This window comes from Lagenorhynchus albirostris, chromosome 1 (assembly GCF_949774975.1).
Source record: "Lagenorhynchus albirostris chromosome 1, mLagAlb1.1, whole genome shotgun sequence".
Lineage (NCBI taxonomy): Eukaryota > Metazoa > Chordata > Mammalia > Artiodactyla > Delphinidae > Lagenorhynchus > Lagenorhynchus albirostris.
Genome location: NC_083095.1, coordinates 93,434,354 through 93,458,296, shown reverse-complemented (window position 1 = coordinate 93,458,296; position 23,943 = coordinate 93,434,354). Strand labels below are relative to the sequence as shown.

Below are 23,943 nucleotides of genomic sequence, written 5' to 3'. Positions count from 1 at the left end.
TTTTCTTTATTCTGTTCTGCAGCAGTGAATTCCACCATTCTGTCTTCCAGGTCACTTATCCATTCTGCCTCAGTTATTCTGCTATTGCTTCCTTCTAGTGTAGTTTTCATTTCATTTATTGTATTGTTCATCTCTGTTTATTTGTTCTTTAATTCTTCTAGGTCTTTGTTAAACATTTCTTGCATCTTCTCGATCTTTGCCTCCATTCTTTTTCCGAGGTCCTGGATCATCTTCACTATCATTATTCTGAATTCTCTTTCTGGAAGCTTGCTGATCTCCACTTCATTTAGTTGTTTTTCTGGGGTTTTATCTTGTTCCTTCATCTGGTACATAGCCCTCTGCATTTTCATCTTGTCTGTCTTTCTGTGAATGTGGTTTTTGTTCCACAGGCTGCAAGATTTTAGTTCTTGCTTCTGCTCTCTCCCCTCTGGTGGATGAGCGGCAGATAGGCTTTTATCTATGCTTTTAAGCCCCGTGCCGTATTAACTTTCAAGCATAATGACCAATGATGATTTCTGTACCAGTTCCTAGTCACTTTTCTGAAACAAATTTACTCCATTAACTTTTTTTGTTAATTGTAGAAAGTAACAGTTTACCTGAAAACCACATTTCTCATTCCAAAGAAGTGTTGTTTTTAGATTACTCAAGTTCATTATTACTCCATGGTCTGAAAGTGTCATTTACTTAAATCTCTTTAACATTTCTTGTCAGTCTCATCCTACTTAGAACAGAGCTCCACCTCTTTACCAAATATTACTTCATAAAATATCTTCTGCAGATGTTCTCTAATGTGCCTTCCTTGGTCTGGTGGTATATGTGAGCCACTATTATTTTAAAAGTAATGCACGTTGATTGTATTGGAACATATGGAAACAATTTTAAATGTAAAGAAAAATAGAGAATTACCCTCCTTTTCGACCTTTAAGTTGAACTATGTTGCTTTCATAGTTACCATGTGTCTTTATACCCCATTAGACTGTACAATTCACAGAGGAAAGGACCCTTAAGATTTTTTGCTCCTGTAGCACCCACCACCTTGTATACCACATGGCCTTGTGACAGACATTTTGTAAAAATAATTGAGTTTTTAAATGTTTTTCCACAATATCAAACTTTCTCTTGAAGATAGATCAAAATGATACCATCTTATGTATTTATGTAGACAAGGCAAAAGCACCCAGTGCAGACCCAGCTGTTTATCACAAGAGAGATGAAATAATTATTTGCAGGAAGGGGCGCATCTATGGGCAGGGAGGGATTTTTGAGTATTCCTGTTTACCACATCTGTTCTGATTGTTTCCTAGCTAGATTTCACACAAGGCATCTGTATTTGAGGAACCCAGTTCCTCAGATCTGTCACAGTTAAACACCTAGTTAAATACTCAGTAATTATATATTGGAATAAAACTACTTACCCACTATGTGTGTCTTTCAAAACTATATCATCTGTGTTACCAACAAAGAGTTGTCTTATTTTTGTATTTCCCTCGGATCCTTGCTGGATTTTGTAGCATACAATATAGGTACTCAATAAGTACGTATTGAAGAAGTACCACAGAATATTTCCAATATTAGATGATCTGTGAGCTTTTTCTTAGGAGAAATCCCAAGGTAAGGTTCTGATCCTCTCTGGAATATGTTTTCCTCTTTCTAGGCCTTTTGGAAATTCCTCAAAGCAGAGTTTCTTCCTGGATTTCTTGATTCTACCTTAGTGGGCATGAGAGGGGTGGGAAAGGGTATGGTTATTCTTCAGAAAAGCTACATGCGCCAGTTTACAGTAAACTACTTTTCATCAGGGTACTTTCTTTCATGCACTATCCCACCCCACATTTAGCTCTCACCCTTGTTTTTTCATTGGAATTTGTCTGGAGTCCTGCATTATGGAACTACATGTTTTAGTATATGTTTCTAAAATACAGGAACTGTAGTATCTTCACATCTAAAAAACTTAAGTTACTTAATATCAGATAATATAGTCATTCTCAAAAAAAAATTTTTATAATTTGCTTGAATCAGGACCCAGATAAGATTCATGTTTTACAGTTGCTTGATTTGTCTTTAAATTTTCTTTTAATAAATAGGTTTCTCCTCCCACCTTTTTTCTTCCAGTTTATTTTTTGAAGAACCAGCTCATTCATTCTAAAAAGTTTCCCACATAAAAGGTTTTGCTGATTATTTCCTTAGTTGTCATTTTATGTTTATGTTTCCTGTATATGCCATAAAGTAGTTGTTAGGTTTAGCGGCTTGGTCAAATTCAAGATTGATGTTTTGAGAAGGATGCTTCATTGGTGGTGGTGTGTACTTCCACTAGGAGACACAGGTCTTGTCTTTTTGGTGGTCATTGCTTAGATGTATTAATTAGGTCAGTGGTTCTCAAAGTGGACCATAGACCCTGAGAGTCCCCAGGACACTTTCACGGGGCGTACAAGGTCAAAACTCCTCATAACTCTAAGTTATTATTTACCTTTTTCAATGTGTTGAAAGTTTTATTGATGTAGCAAAATTATTGATGGGTAAAGCTGCTGGACCTTAGCATGAATCAAGACAGTAGCACCAAACTGTACTATTGTTCATTATAGTCTTCACTTTCATGCCACAGTTTTTCTTAAAAAGTTCATTTCAATTTTTAATTAATCTTGACCTTGAAAACGTGTCTTTAATAGTCTGTGGAACAAAATGAAAAATATGCATAAAGCACTTTTGCTACATAATGAAGTGTGATGATTGTTTCAAAGGAAAGGCAATTATGCAATTGTGTGAGTTACAAACTGAACTAGTCACTTTTTTCATTGAACATGTCTGCTTGGAAGAATGGCTGGCAGACAAACCAGGGTTCTTCTGACTTGAGTGTTTGGCAGAAAACTAACAGTACTTGTTACTGCTAAAATTTGAACTTTCAAGAGAAAGTTGGAATTTTAGAAAACTTGCCTCTTAACACTGTAGCATGACAGCTTCCCAATACTTTTCCAATATAATCAGTGCTGATTTAACAACAGTTGTTTCTGATAGTTTATATGAAATGTGTCAACATTTGGACGATCTGCAAAACAACCAATGTTCTCCAGATGCTCTGTGCATGGATTACAAAATGGTCTGTGAGTGAAGAAGTGAGTGAAACTCTAGCAGGGTAGAAGAAGTTTACAGGGGTTTCAGATTCTACACTGCAGCTGACCTTTAAGAAACCTCCATTTGTCAAATTTTGGTATTGTCTCAAATAAGAATGTCCACAACTATCTAAAAAGCCTGCTAAAATACTCCTTCCCAAACAAAGCTAGACAAATCAAGACAGTGTGTTATGCCTTATAGAGTAATAAAATAGAATTAAGAGTCCAGAAATTTGTGGTTAATTTTGGCACCCTACAGGGGTGCCAAAACAGCTCAATGGGGAAAGAATGGCATTTCATTAAATTGTTTTGTGACAACTATATACCCACTTGCAAAAGAATGAAGTTGAATCAGTACCTCACACCATATGCAAAAGTCAACTCAAAATGGATTGAAGGGACTTCCCTGGTGGTCCAGTGGTAAAGAATCTGCCTTCCAATGCAGTGGATGTGGGTTTGATCACTGGTCAGGGAGCTAAGATCCCATATGCTGTGGGGCAACTAAGCCTGCGTGCCACAACTATTGAGGTGCTCAGCACCTCGAGAGAGCCTGCTTGCCGCAAACTACAGAGCCCACGTTCTCTGGAGCCCATGCACCACAGCTAGAGAGAAAACCCACACGCCGCAACTAGAGAGGAGCCCAAGCAGACAGTGCACTGTAACGGAAAGATCCCGCATGCCTCAACAAAGATCCTGTGGGCCTCAACTAAGACCCAATGCAGCCAAAAAAAAGATTGAAAACCTAAATGTCAGAGCCTAAATCATGAAACTCTTAGAAGAAAATGTAGGTGTAAATTTTTGTGACATTGGATTAGGTGATAGTTTCTTAGATACGGCACCAACAGCAAAGGCAACAAAAGAAAAAATAGACAAATTGAACTTTGTCACAATTTTTAAGTTTTGTGCTTCAAAGTACACCATCAGCAGTGAAAAGACAACTCTCAGCATGGGAGAAAAATTTTGCAAGTAATATATCTGATAAAGGACTTGTGTAAAGAACTTACATCAATAAAAAGACAGCTCATGACAAAGCAGTTTTAATCTTTGGTGTATGTTTATACTCAAGAGAAATGAAAATGTCTACACAAAACCTTGTACACAGATGTTGATAGCAGCATTATTGATAACAGCCAAAAAGTGGAAACAACACAAATGTCCTTTGGATGAATGGATTAATAAAATATGATTTATCCAAAAGTTGAATATTGTCTGGCTATAAAAGGAAGTATTGATACATCCTACAACATCCCATGGGCCTTTCAATTCTGTAGTAACTGTGTATACACCACAGTGCAAAATGAAGCTGGATAGACTCGGATTCTTATTCTTGCTCTGCCACTTATTCCATGACTGACCAACTTATTGAGCCAGCCTATTTGACAATATTTGTCTCATATTGTGAAGGTGCAGTGAGTTAAGTACTCAGCAAATAAAAGTACTCAAATAATAGGTCTCTTCATGCTACCTTTTGTTCTCTTGGAAGTTCTAATAGGGAGAGGAGGGTATGATGAAGAATAGAGAACATTCTGAGAGTGATTTTTCTCTTTATAAAGGAACTTATTATCTTGTAGCTTCTTTTGTTAGTATAGTTAAAATATCAGCACATGCTTAAGAGACATGTATATGTGTATAATGTGCTCAAAGTGTATGTCTTTTCCATCATCATCTCAACAATTGAAGGCACTTTTATGTTATCCTTTAAGACTTTAAGAGTGAGATTAGGAGAAAAAAAAAAAGGATGCAAAACGTTGCCGTAAGTACAAAGGTAAAACTAAAACATCAAGAGAATTCAAGTCAAGTAACCATACAAGTGTAAGTGTACGAAATTCAAAATAATGGAGAATTTGTGGGAAGAGTTGAAAGCACGGAGAATAAATCTAAGTGGTCAATAGACTGTGAGTTATCTGAAGGTAGAGACTTGTATTTTATTCACTGCTAAACACCGAGCACAGAGACTGGTACAAAGTAGAGTCACAATAAATATCTTCTAGATTAATAAATGAGATATAATAACTAATAGGCATTCCAGATTAAAAGACCTAGAAGAGAGGAAATAAGTGAAAAGACCTACTTAATGCTACATTTTGGTCACTCTGCAAATGAGCAAAAAAGTATACAGGGCTTCCCTGATGGCACAGTGGTTGAGAATCCACCTGCCAAGGAAGGGGACACGGGTTCGATCCCTGGTCTGGGAAGATCCCACATGCCACGGAGCAACTAAGCCTGTGCGCCACAACTACCAAGCTTGTGCTCTAGAACCCGTGAGCCACAACTACTGAGCCCGTGTACTGCAACTACTGAATCCCACGTGCCTAGAGCCCATGCTCTGCAGCAAGAGAAGCCACCGCAATGAGAAGCCTACGCACCACAGCAAAGAGCAGCCCCAGCTCGCCACAACTAGAGAAAGCCCGTGTGCAGCAATGAAGACCCAACACAGCCAAAAATAAATAATTTTTTTTTAAAAAGGTAAGTATACAAAGGAGAGGAAAATCATTGACATAAGAATTTTCACCTGTCCTATAGTATCTAGGAGACAAGAAAGCAATATTGTTAAGTGAAAAGGGGAAGCTTGAACCGAGCTATTTAATGGCTTTCTCAGAAAGTTCACAATTTTCTTGGAAAATATTAAGGATAAACTCAAGCAAAAAGAAAAAATCTAATTCTTGCTTCAGCAGCACATATACTAGAATTGGAATGATACAGAGATTAGCATGGCCCCTGCACAAGGATTACACACAAATTTGTGAAGTGTTCCATATTTCTCCCCTCAGACCCCGGCCATGCCCTCAACCATGGCAGAGATTGCCATTGCTCCTAGAAGAAGCCCAGCTCCCTCAGGGCTCCTGCTCCAGCCCCTTGGGCCCCGGACTCGCCCCCCTGATGGCAGCAACCACCACTGAACCAGGAGAAGCTCTAGCTTGCAACTGACTCTAGCCCTTCCAACCCCAGCCCTACTTCCCACCAAGGAGGCAGCTGCCGATGCACCCCAGGAGAAGACATGGCCCCTGTTCACTTCATGTCCTGCTCTCTCACTAAAGCCACTGGCCACACACAGACTGCATAGGGATGTTCCCATACACCATGAAGACTGGGATAGGTAACTTTCACCTAATTTCATAGAGGCAGAAAATCAAACAAAATGAGAAGACAGGAATATGTTCCAAACAAAAGAGCAAAATAAAACCTCAAGGGGGGAAGAACCCTAATAAAATGAAGGTAAGTAATTTACCTGATAAAGAGTATAAAGAAATGGTCATAAAGATGCTCATTGAACTCAGGAGAAAAATGGAGGAACTCAGAGCTTCAACAAAGAACATATAAGAAAGAGCCAATCAGAGCTGAAGAATACAATAACTGAAATGAAAACTATACACTGGAACGAATTAATAGCAAATTAGGTGATACAGAAAAACGTACAAGTGACCTGGAAGTTAGAATAATGGAAATCACCCAATCAGAACAGCCAAAAAAAAAAAATTTTTTTTTTTTAATGATAGTTAAAGCGACTTCTAGGACAACATAAAGTGTACTAAGGTTCACATTATAGGGATCCCATAAGGAGGAGTGAGAGCGAGAAAGGGGCAGAAAATGTATTTGATGAAATTATGGCTAAAAACTTCCCTAACCCAAAGAGAGAAACAGATGCCCAGGTCCAGTAAGCACAGAAAGTCCCAAGCAAGATGAACCCAAAGAGAGACCAAGACATACCATAATTAAAACAGCAGAAATTATAGAGAATTTTAAAGGCAGCAAGAGAAAACAAAGAGGTACATCCAGGGCATCCCCCATAAGGCTATCTGCTGATTTTTCAGCAGAAACTTTGCAGGCCAGAAGGGAGTGGCATGATATATTTAAAGTGGTGAAAGGAAATAACCTATAACCTCAGATACTCTACCCAGCAAGGTTATCATTCAGAATTGAAGAAGAGATAGTATGCCTGACAACAAAAACAAAGAGTTCATCACCACTAAACTGGCCTTAAAAGAAATGTTAAAGGGTCTTCTTTATAAAGTGAAAAGGAAAAAGCTATAACAAGAAATAAAATATATGAAATGGAAAATCTCAGTGGCAAATGCAAATAACAGTAAAGGCAGTGGATCAACCACTGAAATAAGCTAACATGAAGATTAAGAGACAAAATTGTAAAATCAGCTGTAACTACAATAAACAGTAACGGGATAGACATAAAGATGTAAAATATGACATCAAAAACATAAAACATGGTGGAGGAGTGAAAAATGGAGATCTTTTTAAAATGTATTGAGCTGAAATGACTATCAGTTTAAAACAAGTTGATATAAGTCGATATATATGAACCTCATGGTAACCACAAATCAAAAACCAAAAATATATATGCAAAAATTAGAGAGGAACCCAAACATAACACTAAATAAAATCATTAAACAACAAAGAAGTGACTAAGAGAAGAGAACAGAAAAGAACTACAAAAACAACCAGAAAACAGGTAACAAAATGGCAATATGTACCTACCTATCAATAATCACTTTAAATGTAAGTGGACTAAATGCTCCAAAAGACATAGGGTGGCTGATTGGATTTAAAAAAACCAAACAAGACCCATCTGTATGCTGCCTACAAGAAGCTCACTTCAGAGCTGAAAACAGACTGAAAATGAAGGGATGGAAGATGTTCCATGCAAATGGAAACGAATAAAGCTGGGGTAGCAGTACTCATCAGATAAGGTGGACTTTAAAACAAAGTCTATAATAAAAGACAAAGAAGGGCATTATATAATGATAAAGTGGTCAATCCAAAAGAGGCTATAAATTCGTAAATGTGCGCCTATCTGAACTTAATATAGGAGCTTCTAAATACATAAAGCAAATATTAACATAAAGAGAGAAATTGACAGTAATACAATAATAGTAGAGGACTTTACCACCTGACTTGCATCAGTGGATAGATCATCCAGACAAAAAGTCAATAAGGAAACATTGGCCTTAAATGACATGTTAGAACAGGTGAACTTAACAGATATGTACAAGATATTCCATCCCAAAAAAGCAGAATACACATTCTTTTCAAGTACACATGGAACTTTCTCCAGAGTAGATCACATGCTAGGCCATAAAACAATTAACAAATTTAAGAAGACTGAAATTATGTTAAGCTTCTTTTTGACCACAACAGGATAAAACTAGAAATCAATTACAAGAAGAGGATTGGAAAAACAAACATATGGAGACCTAACAACTTGCTACTAAGAAAAACCCCAATGGGTCAATGAAGAAATTGAAGAGGAAAACAGAAAATATCTTGAGACAAATGAAAATAAAAACACAAATTTTGAAAATCTATGGGAAGCAGCAAAAACAGTTCTAAGAGGGAAGTTTATAGCAATACAGGCCTAACTCAAGAAATAAGCAGAATCGATAAACCTTTAGTCAGACTCATTAAGAAAAATGAGAGAGGGCCCAAATAAACAAAATTAGAAATGAAAGAGAAGTTACAATCAATATCACAGATAAGATATACAATCATAAGAGAATACTTCAAATAGTTGTACAACAACAGACATTTGCAGGACAGACCCATGTTTTTCGGGTTCTTCCCATGACAAAGTATGAGTGGCCTCTGTAGGCATTACTGGCCTCTGTCGGAACACTTGCTATCTACCCACGTGTGTTAGAATTATTTTCCCACACGTCTTTGCAGCCTGTTCCCACTGAAAGTCCGCTAAGACTTGCCTACAATTGCTGACAGCCTCATCCCACCCCAACACTTGTACACTCACTCTCAGGCTAAAAAGCCATATTGCTTAGTTTCTGGTGCAGTTTTAGTGAACTTAAAGCCATCTGAGAAAAGAGACCAAAAAAAAAAAAGTAAACCATCAAAATCAGAAGCAGAAAATAACAGGGAGAGCCTGATTCCTTTCTTCCTCTCTTCCTCCGTTCTTTCACACTTTAGTCTAAAAGCCATAGTTGAGACCAGTCTAGTTAGGTCTCATATTGTTGCAGGGCAGCAGTGACTTGATGTGGGGTGTCAGAGAAGCAGGGTAAGGATGGTGTCTGTGTGTAGTGTAATAGGGTGGGGATCAGGGGTGGCAGCAACAGGAGATAATTTACATGCATAGGGATTGATCAAATAAGGAAACATATTGAGAGTAATGGGGGGCTGTGACACTGTAATAGTGTGAGTATACCTAGCTCCCAGATCTTCTAAATACTGTTCTCCTCTAACAGGAACCAGGGCTCTTTGAGAAATGGCTGACTTCAGGACTGGGACAGGGACAAGACAAGGTAAGTCTGGAAGACCTTGCTGTACCAAAAAGTAAGGAAGTGCCCAAAGAATGATGGGGACATGTCAAATGGGTACAGAAAACATCTTGAAGGGCCTCCTGCTGGCTAATCTTGAGACGATTTATACATCAGAAATAAATGATAATAACAGATTCTAATCCAGTGAATAAAACAGAAATTCATGAGTCCACCATGATTAATTTTTAAAAAAAAACAAATGAGGAAAAGATAAAACTTCTCTTTATAGTAGAGGATCAGCTAGTGAATGTAATTGGAATAACAGCATTAGGAAATCACCACTTGGCAACCACCATAGTGATAATTAATCCAGCTAAGTAACATTGATTAATGTGTGAAAGTTTGATGAAGAATGGACCATTTACACTGTCTCTAAGTCCTCCCCACAAAATACTGATTACAAAAAGGAAAAGTAACTACATTGGAGAAATCTGGAAGGCCCCACTTTATCTGAGTGATTGGAGTTAACATTGCCAGTGCTGGGACACATCAAATTGTGTTGCACCTAATATGATGCAGTAAGAACACAGCATCACTTCTGTGGTATTTGTATTACAAATGCATGAAGTGAATCTGATCATGAGGAAACATCAGACAAACCCAAATTAAGGAGTATTCTTCAAAATAACTGGCCAGTAATCTTCAAAAAAGGGCCAAGTTCTTGAAAGTCAAGGAGATATATAAGAACTTTCAGGTTGAAGGATCCCAGAGAGATGTGATAACAAAATGCAATATGTGATCTCAGCTAAGCCATGCCCGGACTCCGACCTACAGAAACTGAGATAATATTGTAAATGGGTGTTGTTTTAAACCACTAAGTTTTTGGTAATTTGTTACACAGCATGGGACACTAATCCATGGGTGATCTTAGTCATGCACATAGATACAAAAATCTTGAACAAAAGATTAGCAAATAGAATCCAGCAATTCATGAAAATGATGCTATATCACAAGTAAGATAGGTTTCTCCGAGAAATAGAATATGGGTTTAATATGTGACCATCATCAATAGTTAACCATGATAACAGAATAAAGAAGATAGAATCTCATGATTACCTCAAAAGATACAGAAAAACCTGATCACATTCACAATCTATTCATGGTTACAACTCTCAAAAAAAAAAAACAACTATGCCTTTAGTAAGCATCACACTTAATGGTGAATTATACAAAGCTTTTCCTCAGTTCAGGAATGAGCTATGGATACCTACTATCCCACTTGTATTCAATGTTTTACTAGAGGTGCTAGCTAGTTCAAAAGATAAAAAATAAAAAGCATAAGAAATTGGAAAGGAAATAATCCAAAGAACCTAAATAAAAATTAGACTTAAGTAAGTTTATAAAGGTTCCTGGATACAAGATCAACATATGAATATGAATTGTATTTTTACCTCCCAGCATCAAATTAAAATGAAATTTTAGCAAGACTATATTGATTAGGAGAAACTGAAGGTCTTGGGAGAACTTCACTGACAAAAGGAGCAGGATGATAGGATTCACGTCCTCCAGAATCACCACTGTGGTGACTTCAAGAAACTCCTCTGTAAATAGGCTGCAAAGATCAAATAGCTGCAAGAGTTAGCACCTCTAGTTGCCAGGATCCCTTATCCTGGTGTCAAAAAGTGATTATTCTTAATGTCTTTGTGTAGCCTGAGTATAAATATATAAATTTAAATGTATATGTATAAGCATTTGGACACACTATAGGCAAACTCTTAAGCACCTTGCTTTTTGACTTACCAGTACCGTACCTTGGAGATAAATCCAAATTACAAATATGTCTACTACATTCTCATTTTTTAAACTTTTTAGTTTGAGATTATTTCTAACTTACAGAAGGATTTCAGGAAGAGGATAAAGAACTCCAATATACCCTCACTCGGATTCGCCAATTGCAGTCATTTGGGCTGCATCTGCTTCATATTTGCTTTATCACTCCTTCCCTCCTTTCCTCATGTGTGTCTGTGTCTGTGTGTGTTTTCCTGATCCATTTGAAAGCAGGTTGCATAAATCATGCCCCTTTATCCCTAAATCCTTCAGTGTGTATTTCTTAAAAACGACATTATCTTTAATAAACAGAATACAGTTTTATAAAATTCAGATATAAAACTATTCTTATATAATCCATATTCAGATTTCATCAGTTGTCCCAATAATGTCCTTTTATACTATTTTTTTTCCTGACCAAGGATCCCACCCAGGATTGAGTATTTGTCTTGTTTCTCTAGTTTCTTTTTAATCTGAAATAATTCTCAGCCTTTTTTCTTTCCTGACATTGACAATTTTGAAGAGTGTTTTCCTTTTGTTACCTCATTCATTTTACTAGATGGAGAGCTGAGAAAAGATGAATTGGCCCTAATGGCTCTTTCTTTACCTACTCTCTACAGATTCTAAGTTAGCTCAGAGGAAGAACATGTTGGTATTAGCTCCGGAACTCCAGAGGCTCCCCCTTTCTAACAAGGCCACTTCCTTGACCAGGTTGCCATCACTGCTATTGGTCACATGTATTCTCTGACCCCTTTTCATCTAGACAGAGCATTGGGTAGGGGTTCTTTGCAGGGGTTGGGGGGTCCCTCTCTATTGAAGTGCTTTCTTTTTTTTTTTAACATCTTTATTGGAGTATAATTGTTTTACAATGGTGTGTTAGTTTCTGCTGTATAACAAAGTGAATCAGCTATATGTATACATATATTTCCATATCTCTTCCCTCTTGCGCCTCCGTATCCCACCCCTCTAGGTGGTCACAAAGCACTGAGCTGATCTCCGTGTGCTATGTGGCTGAAGTGCTTGCTTTCATTTTTTTTTTTTTTGAAGTGCTTTCTTAAGCACAGTTCTCTGTGAAGAAAATGAGAGCTCAGGAGCTCATGTGTGCTTTGCTATTTCTCAACTTATAACTTCTTCTTTGATGAATAATTTTATTTGCCCAGTGTGGCATTAGGGTGTGTGTGTGTGTGTGTGTGTGTGTGTGTGTGTGTGTGTGTGTGTGTGTGTGTATACCTCTTTTGCACTATAATTGATTGACTGTGAAGGGAAATACTCCAGTCTATCCCAATGCTATGCATTTTGGGAAGCAGCAAAAGCCATCTGCCTCTTTCCCCGGTGTGAGACACAGTCCCTCAAAGTCCCTGGAGTGGTGTGGTCACTGGGAAGCTGGATGAGTGCCCTAAGGGGGCAGAGTTGCCATAGTGTCCACTGATGTGGAGGCAAATCTTCTGTGTATGTGTTTGTGTGTGTGTGTGTCTGTAATATATATATACAAGAGAAACTTGGAAAGATGAAGAGAGGTTGTATGTTCAGTTAATTCTCTGAAATCTAATCTTTTAAGTTTTAAAGCAACCAAGTAACAGTATCTCAGGCAGCATTCTAGAATTTTGAAGTGTAATGTAAAGGATTGTGATGTATGGGAAATCCAATTGGAAGGTACCTGAAGTACAGATGAAATCAGTTTGCAGCTACTGAAAGTAGGAAGGAACATGTAAGTTGTTTATTACAAACAAGAAGAACCAAAGTGACAGGCTTGGAGAAATGAAGTTAAAAGGATTAGATGTAGCTCCTGAATAGAAGTGAAAGACCAACGTCATTTCACTAAAATGGCTTCACAACAGCCTTTCACTGCAGATGACTTCGGTATCTACTGTGTCCTGTGAGCCTCTGTCTACTACGGTTTTCTAGATAAGTTTAGCTGGGCTGGGGTGGGGTGCGGGGAAGCCATGCTTAAAGGGGTCATGAGGTACATGCCGAATTTTGAATGGATTCCTCAGGGTTGACCCATTGGAGGTCTCCCAAAGGGAAGGGATGGGAAGATGTTATTTAATATCTAGCCAATAGTTATTCCTAAAGAGTGACAGCCCAGGGCCTCCTGTGACATTGGTAAATAAAAGGGGAAATGTCCCTCCGTGTAAAAGCGAGCACTTTTCAAACTGGCAGAATTGTAAGTAGAGGTACTGACATGAGGTAGCTGTCTCCTGGAGTCCCAATTTTAGATACTACGTGGAAAGAAAACCTAAAAGGATGAAGATATTGGGCTGCCTGGTACAGTAGCCAAATTACAAAAGGAAGCTCTGTGTGGAAAGAAGAGGACCCTCTCCTCTGTGCAGGTCTGGTTGATCCACATGGACACATGAATTCCGTAGCTACTGTTAAGGACATCCTGGATCAGTCATTTCTTTAAAGAAATTTTTTTAGGTTACCATTAACTATGTAATCTGTGCCTCGTTCCTTGCATTGTTTAATCCTCACAATCCAACAATCCTATAAGGCAGGTAACACTATTCCTGTTTTATAGATGAGAAACAGACATGAGTCCCAGATCATGTAGCTGGTAAGTGACCATCAAAATTTAAACTAAATGCTCTTTCTCTCCCCCTCTCTATGTATGTGTGTGTGTTTATATATGTATGTATTATATATACATATATAACATACACACATATGTATGTGCTCTTAATATATGTATATATTCTCTTAATATGTGTATATATTATGCTCTCAAATGTATATATGGCATATATATGTATATACACACACATATATACTCCTAATATTTGATATATAAATCCAAATAACTCTTGACAGACAGATGATGGGTAGGTAGATACATAGATAGATAGATATCCCTTCTCTCTGTGTGCCACTGTACATGCCTTAGTATATTACCGTGGGCAAATGACGAAACCATTTATTTACACATGATATCTCACCTGTAAAACAGGATTTAAAAATAACTGTACCTACCCCATAGAATTGTTGAAAGAATTAAATGGGAAAGTTCATGTTAAGTACTTAACATAGTGTCAGGTCAATACAAGATAGCTATTGTTATTAACTACTATCTATTATTATTATTACTGGTAATAATAATTAAATTACTTGCCCAGCAAAAAAGGAAATACTTTGGTATTTAGAGAGGAAGTCTGCATTTTAGCAAAGCAATTCTAGGTCTCTGAAAGGCCAATTTTTTCTGTCCTCTTGCTTTGGTTTAAGGAAGAAACTTTATCTCTGCTTATTTGGCCGCAGGCACTGTTCAAAGAGTCCCAAACAAAGTAATGCAATTTTAGACTCCAAGTCCGAATACTTCTGTCTTTAATAGGGAATGTATTTGGTGGAAGTCTTATGAAGGACTCTTCTTTGTGTCATTAGGTTGAGATGGCCTTATTTCATTTGTATGTATTTTGTTTCCTCAAAATGCTGTCCTTTCTTTCCATGTGGCACCAACACAGCACAGAGTGCACAGATCACTATGACCCCTTTCCAGTTAATGCAGCTGATGAGAACCAGCCCCATTTCCAGGGCGTGACTGGTCTGCAGAACCTGGGCAACACATGCTACATGAATGCCATCTTACAGTGTCTCTGCAGCATCTCACCGCTGGTGGAATACTTTCTCTCTGGAAAGTACATTACCGCTCTTCAAAAGTAAGACAATTTGCCATCCCTGCAGCCGGGCCCTCACCCCTGCTCTCCAAGGTACGGTTAGGGAAGGGACCCTCTGGAGTCCCTATGAAGGGCTAAACCAGTTAGGAGAGGCTGCAGTGCCCCAGATCCCATTTCTAGGGTGAGTAAAATGGGAAGGTCAACCAAGAAATGAATGAAGCTTTGTTTGGGGTCTGATGCCACATGCTTAGCCAGAATCATTTCCCTTCCTTCTTCCAAGGGATTGCAGTGAGGTTGCCACTGCTTTTGCCTACGTGATGACAGACATGTGGCTTGGAGACTCTGACTGTGTCTCACCAGAAATATTTTGGTCAGCTTTTGGCAAACTCTACCCAGCATTTATGAAAAAGACGCAGCAAGATGCTCAGGAATTCTTGATTTATGTCCTGAATGAACTTCATGAAACTCTGAAAAAGGTAAGTAGAATTAATGGCCTTGAAATAGACCTTTAGCTCTATCAGCAACTTTCACTTTTCATTCTTTTATTTGTTCAGTCAGTATTGCCTACTCTGTGCTGAGCACAGGTGCTGGGGTCACTATGGGGAACATTCAAGTTAGTATTTGAATGGGCCTGTATTTTCCAAACTTAGCTGTTTATCGGAATCACCTGGGGAGATTTTATGGCACAGCTTCTTAGGCCCTTTGGTGTTATTGAATTAGAATGTCTGGGTTGTCTTCTGGGAAAACTCACTTGGGATTTCCAGTAATCAGCAGGTGTGGGGACCACTGGTCTAGTTCCCTTTGCAGTAACATCTGCATTGACTATTTTTTAGAGTGAAAATTACATTTTTTTATAAAAATATATTCCTCATGAGGTATAATATATAAAATTTACAACTTAAAACAAGTGTTCTTGGTAGCTACAAACTCGAGGAAATATTAAGCTTGGTGTAAGGTGAAAGGACAGATCTGTAAACTGCAGTTTCATCTTTATACTAAATGTGCCTAACCTGAGTTCTTCACTGGATTAGGACATACATTTAATAAAACATGAAATTGCCAGTTACTAAGGAGGTTGCCTTTATTTATAAGACTCACTACCTTCAGCCTTGATCTGAGACCCACACCCTCCAAAGATATGCCCTAGATTTTATGCAGTGTCTTTGTGCTGCTGTTAGCTTACCTCATAGCCAGGAGACACTTATCATGAAAGACCACAAACTATTACTGTTAATCCCTCTCATCTGCAATCCTCAGCTCCATTTTTAATTTTTACTGAGATATTCACAGCAGCACTTTTTTTAGCCAGAGGGGAGGGTGATGGTCAGTAAAAATCACTGAGGTCCTCATCTGCAGCCAGTCTGAAATAAATAGCGTTCTGGTTCTCAAGGTTAAACTTGGAGTTAGAGGCATCAAACTACTGTCAGGTGGAAGACACGGGCAGGTGGGTGTGATGAAAGAAGCAGCCAAAGCGGAGCCTTGTGCACAGTTCCAAAGCGTAGCTGACTGTGGAGCTAAAGCACCTTCAGAATGTATATTCTGCTGAGGCTGTAGAATCACCAGTCAGGGTACGCTCCCGGAAATACTGTTCCTGAGCATCAGCTAGATTCAAATCAGGCTACAAGGCTAGTGAAATTGGGCTGCCCTTGGAGTTTAAGATTAGCTCTTTAAAAAATTCTTTTCTAACAATAAAAGAAGAGACTAAGGAACATAACCTGAAGGGACTGGAGGAGAGATCCAATTCCTTTATCTTACCTCTAGATCAGCTTGCATGACCAGAAGCTAGTTTGCAGCTTACCCTCTGCCCAGGAAAAACTGCCTGCAGGACCCTATATCACATTATCATTTACTGTCAGTTTATGGCACCATGGATATATGTTTTACCAGGGTTAGGGTGTCCTCGTTTCTCAGGTTCACTTAAAGAGGCAAATAACTGAATTATCAGAAATCACACATATTATATGCTCTTAAGAAGATCTTATTCTGTTTATTTTCTGAATCCAAAACTAAGTGGTTTGGGGTAGCATTCTGTTAGAAAAATCAGGTCATTCTATTGAAAATATTTTGAGAACCGGTAGTTGATTTGGGGTGAATTTGTTCCTTTGTTCAGTACCACCGAAGAAGATCATATGAAAAAAGATCTATTCCGAGATCCTGCAGGAAGATGATTGCCAACGAGTCCTCCATCATCACCCGGCTGTTTGAAGGGCAGCTCAATTATAGCATCATATGTTTAAAGTGTGAGAACTGTACCTACAAGAATGAAGTCTTCACCGTCCTCTCCCTCCCCATTCCATCCAAATACGAGTGCTCTCTTCAGGTAGGGATTCTTACTCCATGAGACTTCTTTTGTCTTTCTCTACCCCAACCCTGGGTTTTCCCAAGGCTGTTTCCTACATTTTCTAGTATGAGGGGAGCTACTTTATAACTTAAAAAAATTGGAAACCCGTGATGAGAACGTTTTGTAGAAAAGTGACATACAGCCAAAAGTTACTATGAATTCAGATGTATCTCTAAATGTGCTCAGTGAAAGAGCCTCACTGTAAAACTGGAAAGATGGGTGGGCTTTATTCAGTCCATTGAGATGGCTTGGCGCATATAGGGAATTTATACTTATAAAAATTTTATGGCCCTTTCTCATCCCAGAGGTCTGTAGGTACATATTAGGAAATGACTTTGACTCTTATTCTTGAGCTCTTATGTTTTGGACAAAAGCTGAGGCATCTGGGGAGAAGATAGAATGGAATAGTGCCTTAGTTTACCTCTCGAGTTTTCTTTACCATAATACCAAAAGTTAATCTGTAAGCGGAGGAGTGGTGGGAGTCAGGGGCAGGGGTGGGTGGAAGGTGGCAGTAAAAGCCAGGGAACTGTGAGGAGGGAGGGAGCAATAAGTTTCCTTGCAGGAAAACACACATTTATATTTTTCTTCTTAAATTGCTAAAAGTCTTGAAATACCAGAGTTAGAGAAAATAATCCTACTACTTATTCAGAACTGGGCTTTGTTCTCAGATCAAACTGCTAAACACTACTGAAGATGAATTCCAAAGCCTCTAAGTGAGGTGCTGGCAATCTGTGCTCGTCTTCCTCTTTAGGTTAATGGTTTGCAGAGCGGGGAGCCTGGCTGGTTGAGGATGTCTCCTGTGGGCATGAGATCTAATTCTCTCTGTTCTGCTGTCTTTATTATGGGCCACCCCCAAATACAGGGATACGGTCATTTTTCAGTCCCCAGATCATTTTTCTGATGAGACGAATAACTTAAAGTAGCTGCCTGACTTGGTTAGTGGAAATTGCATAGTTGGTATTATTCTGAAACAAACCAGAAATGTTAAAATGCTGATTCAGAGATTAGAAATGAGATGGACATTTGGATCTATTTCAATAACTCAGTGAGAAGGCAGCACCTCCTTTGCCAGGTGGACTATATCCAAGCTGCAGCTTGCGGCGCTGGCATCTCTTGGACTTGGAGAAAAGCACAGAGAATTACATTTCCGCAGCTCTTTCAGAGTTCTAATATAGACAGGACCCCAGGTTGAAGTGGATTCAGTTTGGTCACCAAATGCTTCTTCCCTCAACAGGACTGTCTCCAGTGTTTTTTTCAACAAGACACACTGGCCTGGGACAACCAAATTTACTGTTCCTTTTGCGAAACCAAGCAAGAAACAGCTGTGAAGGCCAATATTTCTAAAGCACCAAAAATAATTGTCTTTCACTTAAAAAGGTATGGATTTTAACATTTTGTGAGAAGATTTTTTGAACAGCTTTATCATGATATAATTCACATACCATGCAATTCACCTATTTAAGTGTACAATTCAATGGTGTTGAGTATATTACATTAATTTTTTAAAATCTGTGGTAAAATATATGTAACAAAACTTGCCACTTTAAGTATATAATTTCACTGGCATTAATTACATTCACAATATTGTGCATCGATTTTCCAAAACTTTTTCATCACCCTCAACGGAAACTCTGGAACCATTAAGCAATAACTCCCCATTCCTCTTCCCTCCCAGCCCCTGGTAACCTCCAGTCTACTTTCTGTGTCTATAAATTTGCCTGTTCTGATGCTTCATATAAGTGTAGTCACACACCATTTGTCTTTTTTGCTGGCCTATTTCACTTAGCATGTTTCCAAGGTTCATCCTTGTTGTGACGTGTACCAGAAGTTCATTCCTTTTTATAGCTGAATAATACTCTATCGTATGTATGTACATCATATTTTGTTTGTCTATTCAACTGTCGATGGACATTTGGCACTCACTTTGAGTGCTTTTAAAAAATAAATTTCCTATAAAGATGTTATAAAATAAATAAATAAATTCCCTAGCTCCACCCTTGGGGATTCTGTTCGCACAGGTCTGAGGTGGAATCTAAGAATCACTATTTAAAATTTTAACACCCCCCCCAGCGCGCTCAGTTATTATTTTTATTGTTTTTGTTTTTGTTTTTGTTTTTGCGGTCCGCAGGCCTCTCACTGTTGTGGCCTCTCCCGTTGTGGAGCACAGGTTCCAGACGCGCAGGCTCAGCGGCCATGGCTCACGGGCCCAGCTGCTCCGCGGCATGTGGGATCTTCCCGGACCGGGGCACGAACCCGTGTCCCCCGCATCGGCAGGCGGACTCTCAACCACTGCGCCACCAGGGAAGCCCTATTTTTTAATTTATTTTTGGCTGCATTGGGTCTTAGTTGCTGTGTGGGCTTTCTCTAGTTGTGGAGCGTGGGTTGTGGTGTGCAGGCTTATTGTGGTGGCTTCTCTTGCTGCCGAGCACGGGTTCTAGGGCACACGGGCTTCGGTAGTTGTGGCTCGCGGGCTCTAGAGCACAGGCTCAGTAGTTGTGGAGCGTGGGCTTACTTGCTCTGCGGCATATTCCTGGGCCAGGGCTCGAACCCATGTCCCCTGCATTGGCGGGCAGATTCTTAACCACTGCGCCACCAGGGAAGTCCCAGTTTTTATTTTTAAAAGTTACAAATCTACAGAAAATTTGAAAAGGTATATAATGAATACCCATATACCCTAGAATCTTCATTAGTTGGGGCCACTTTGCCACATTTCCTTTTGTTCTTCCTGTCTGTCTGTTTCTCCCTCCAGCCCTCCCTTCCATTTTATTAGCTGAACCGTCTAAAGTAAGATGCAAACACCATGGCATTTCATGCTTAAATACTTCAGCAGGTATCACCTGAGAATAGGACATTCTCCTACATAATCACACCATTATCATATAGCCCAAGAAATTTAACAATAATTTTATATCACCCAAGATACTGTCCATATCTAAATTCCCCCATCCCCAAAATATCTTTCATAACTTTTCTTCCAATCTAGCATCCAGTCAAGGGTCATACATTGCATTTGGCTGTCTCTTTAGTCTCTTTTAATCTAGAAGACTCCTTCCCTCTTTTTTCATATTTAAACAATTTTTTCTCATTTTGAGTTTGTTTAGATTATGTCACCCATCCTGGATTTGTCTAATTGTTTCCCCATAGTTAGATTTAGGCTAAACTTTTTTTTTTTTTAGCAAGAACTTGCCATAGCTGATGTTATGGACTTGTCATTACATTACATCAGGAGGCAGATAATAAAAGTTTGTCTCACTACTGGTAATGTTAATTTGATCACTTAGTTAAGGTGGTGACTATACGATCTTACCATTTAAAGGTATAGTAGTTTTCCCCTCTGTAACTAGTATCACTCTGGACTCGTGGATATTTTTAAACTTAATTGGTTTAATATCCATTACTATTATCATTCTCCTCCATGCTCAAATTGTTCAAAGTTGGCCAGTGGGATCCCCTTCAAGCCAGCTCCTGTGACCCCATTAGTTAATTTAAGTTTACTTACATATATAAAATGTATTCTTCTTTTATATAGTTCTATGAATTTTGACAAATGTAATGTAACCATCACTGCCAACAGAGATTCTTTCCATCACCCCAAAAAGTGTTCTCATGTTCCTTTATAATCAATTCCTTCTCCTACCCTCAGCCCCTAGAAACTTCTGATCTGATTTCCATGTTTATTGCCTTTTCCTGAATGTCGTATGTTATACCAGATATGGCCTTTTGAGTTTGGCTTCTTTCACTTAGCACAATGAGATTAACCCATGTTGTGGAATGTAGTCATGGTTCCTTCCTTTTGATTGCTGTGTAGTATACCCTTTTATGAATGTACCAAAATTGTTGATCCATTCACTAGTTGATGAACATTTGAGTTGTTTCCAGCTTGGGGCAGATATGAATACAGCTGCTATAAATTTTGCGTATAGGTTTCTGTGTGGATATAAGTCTTTGTTTCTTCTGAGATGATACCTAGGCATGGGATTGCTGGGTCATATGATATGATAGTCCCTTAGTTTTTGCAAACAAGGTTTCTTGCTTTCTGGCACAAGAATATCTCAGCCTCACCCAGTAATTTCCCTTCCCCTGACCTAAACCAGCTGTTTTTCCAAAATGAACATAATTTATTCTTTAAAAAGCTCTGGGGTGATTCTGATATGAACTCAGATTTGGGAATTGCTGATCTGTATAACACATAGAGAATGTGACAAGATTTTCACAAAATTTTATCTTATTAAAGATATATTAAAACCTCCAAGTTGGAAAACAGGACACTGCGAAGACAGTGTGTGCTGAAATCAACATAAGGAAAAGCTGAGTCAGCTTGGTTAGAGTGAACAGCATCAGATGGAGGGAAGACTTCTGGAAGTTATCAATGTGATTTCTACTCCCCCCGATGCTGAGCTTGCCTTTATCCCTTTCTTTTTCTCCCGCTGGATTGACTCTACCCTGTCTCACTCCCTGACTCAGGCTCTTGGCCCACTTCAGCCTCAGTTTTGGCTGTGGAGATTCAAATATATGTAGATAAGAAAAAAGTAATTTATGTATAAGTCTACACCAAATAATCTTTCCAAGAAATTACTTTTAACTATACTTAGAACTTGTGAAGGTATGTGGACTTCATTCATGAGTGGTTCACAAACTTACTTTCTATTTTACACATTTATTATATCTCTGCAGGTTTGACATTCTGGGTACAATGAAAAGGAAACTGAGGACAGATATTCATTACCCGCTCACTAACTTGGACCTTACTCCTTACATTTGTCCAATTTTTCGAAAACATCCTAAATATAACCTCTGTGCAGTGGTGGTGAGTAAAATACTGAAACTATTTAAAGTAACACAGGTTTAAAGAAAACTGTAGAATTATCTGTTTGAATGACTACTACTTCTATCTCTCCCTGACTTCCCCTATACTGCCCTTTTTAAAACAAAATATAGAGCCTGGAAACTCCCTGCTTTGACCTTGAACAGTAGAGCAGTGAAAGAATACATCAAAGAATACAATGTCCTCTATGCTGCCTCCCCACTGTCCCTCTACTCTATAATACTACAGAGTATTTATTTATTAGTATTTATACTAATAAATAATACTATAACAATAGTAGAGACAGGCTATTTCAGATCTAGGGACATTTGTGAGCTGTGCTCTGGGGGCAGCAGAAGTCGGTTCCAGTAGCATTATGTTGAATAATCATGAGCCCCTCTATGGTGAAAGCCCCAAACCCTAGGTACACGGTAGTCATAGACTCACTACCTGTGTGCGTCAGTCCTAAGGAAACTCTGGGGGTTCCCTTTGGCTCTAAATCAACTGTCATCATTGAGGATTCCCTGAAGGAAAGAAAGCATGGAGTATAATTCAGACCAAATCATCTAGAACTTCCCACAACATCAACCACCCCAAGCAACAGGACATTTTCTGGGTTTCTGTTCTGGATCACAGTGTTAAAGATCTGCTTCAGAACATTCAGATTTCAGTTGAACCTGGAGGTCCAGTTGTGTCCAATGTCAGATGGGTGGGGCTCCCACTGGAGCCCGGTATGATTCACCAGAGCCCTCCAGTGTACTGAAGTCTAATTTCCCTTTTGGGTTTATCACTGAATTAATATAAAATGTTGATCCCACTGGTCTTTCTCTTTAACATCTCTCAGAACCATACTTCAAAAAAAATCCTTCTTTACTTTTTCCTTTTTACTTCAAACCTTCACATTCTCCTTTCTAATTTATCCTGCCCTTAAATATGATTTTCCTTGTCTCACTCGCCAATTTGGAAATCTAGAGTGACATCCTCTTCCCTATCATAATAAACTCTAATGTGAATTCCAAAATGATATGCCCCCCCATATTTTACTGTTTTAACATCTCATTATAAGTGTTTCTGCTTCAAAAAAAAATCCAAAAGCAGAATTTATAAAAAATTACGTGGTAATTATCTACAGTTAGATAAAAAGAGTCACCCAAGCTTCCTATAAATTCTTAATCCTTTTAGTGTTTAAATTATTTGTTAATTGAAGGGTAAAAATTGGTTTTGAAAGAGAAATATATCTAGGATTTGCTGCAAATTGATGATTGATCAGAAACAAGAACTAAGCATCTTAGAAACTACGATGTATGGTCATAGGGAAAGGCCAGCCATAGCTCGGTTACTCAAGGTGTCGTCCCCAGGAGACACCTGTTAGAAATAAGGAATCTCAGGTTCCACCCCACATTTACTGACTAGAAACTTGCATTTTATCAAGATCCCCATGTGATTTGAATGCATATGGAAGTTTGAGCAGTACTCAGACCAGAAGAGAAGGATTACCTCCACACCACCCTTAACAGAGATTTATCCAGCTTTTGAATAAGCCCTTAAAGAGCTTCCTGCTTTATAAGGAAGGCTCTTTATCTGCCAGATTTGTTTGATTTATTTTACAAACATATAGTGCTTGCTATGTACCAAGCACTCTTCCAAGCACTTTATGAATAATCAATCATTTAATCCTTATGTAGCCCTGTGAAGTGTAGGCACTATTATTATCCCCATCTTACAGAATGGGAAACAGGAACAGAGGTTAAATAATCTGCTCCAATCTACTGCCTACAAAGGGCAGAGCCAGGACCTGAAGCCAGGCAGGCTGGCTCCAAACAGTCCTGCTCGCACTGCCATGTTACGCTGCCTCTGACTGTTAACTTGTCTCTCTGTATGGGGCACAAACCTACCTTCGTCCTTGTAACTCCTTCCATTTGTCCTAATTCTGTCCTCTGAGGTAGTAATAGTAATATGTACGTGGCTTTTTGGTTAACAAATGCTTGTACATATGTGTTAGTTAAACAGAACACATTCTTCTTTCTTATACATGATGACCGTT

General features: G+C 38.7%; 1 protein-coding gene and 1 pseudogene across 1 annotated transcript in view; both read left to right on the top strand.

Moving 5' to 3' along the window:
* The first annotated feature begins 5,767 nt into the window (after positions 1-5,767).
* LOC132504533 (U6 spliceosomal RNA) lies at positions 5,768-5,867 on the top strand (annotated as a pseudogene).
* Positions 5,868-12,972: 7,105 nt separating this feature from the next.
* Positions 12,973-23,943, top strand: part of USP50 (ubiquitin specific peptidase 50) — a 31,293-nt gene continuing 20,322 nt past the window's right edge. The window contains exons 1-6 of the mRNA XM_060149770.1: positions 12,973-13,025; positions 14,602-14,796; positions 15,035-15,230; positions 16,865-17,074; positions 18,330-18,472; positions 21,770-21,902. Of these exons, the coding sequence (XP_060005753.1) occupies positions 12,973-13,025; positions 14,602-14,796; positions 15,035-15,230; positions 16,865-17,074; positions 18,330-18,472; positions 21,770-21,902 (930 nt within the window). The remainder of the gene's footprint in view (positions 13,026-14,601; positions 14,797-15,034; positions 15,231-16,864; positions 17,075-18,329; positions 18,473-21,769; positions 21,903-23,943) is intronic.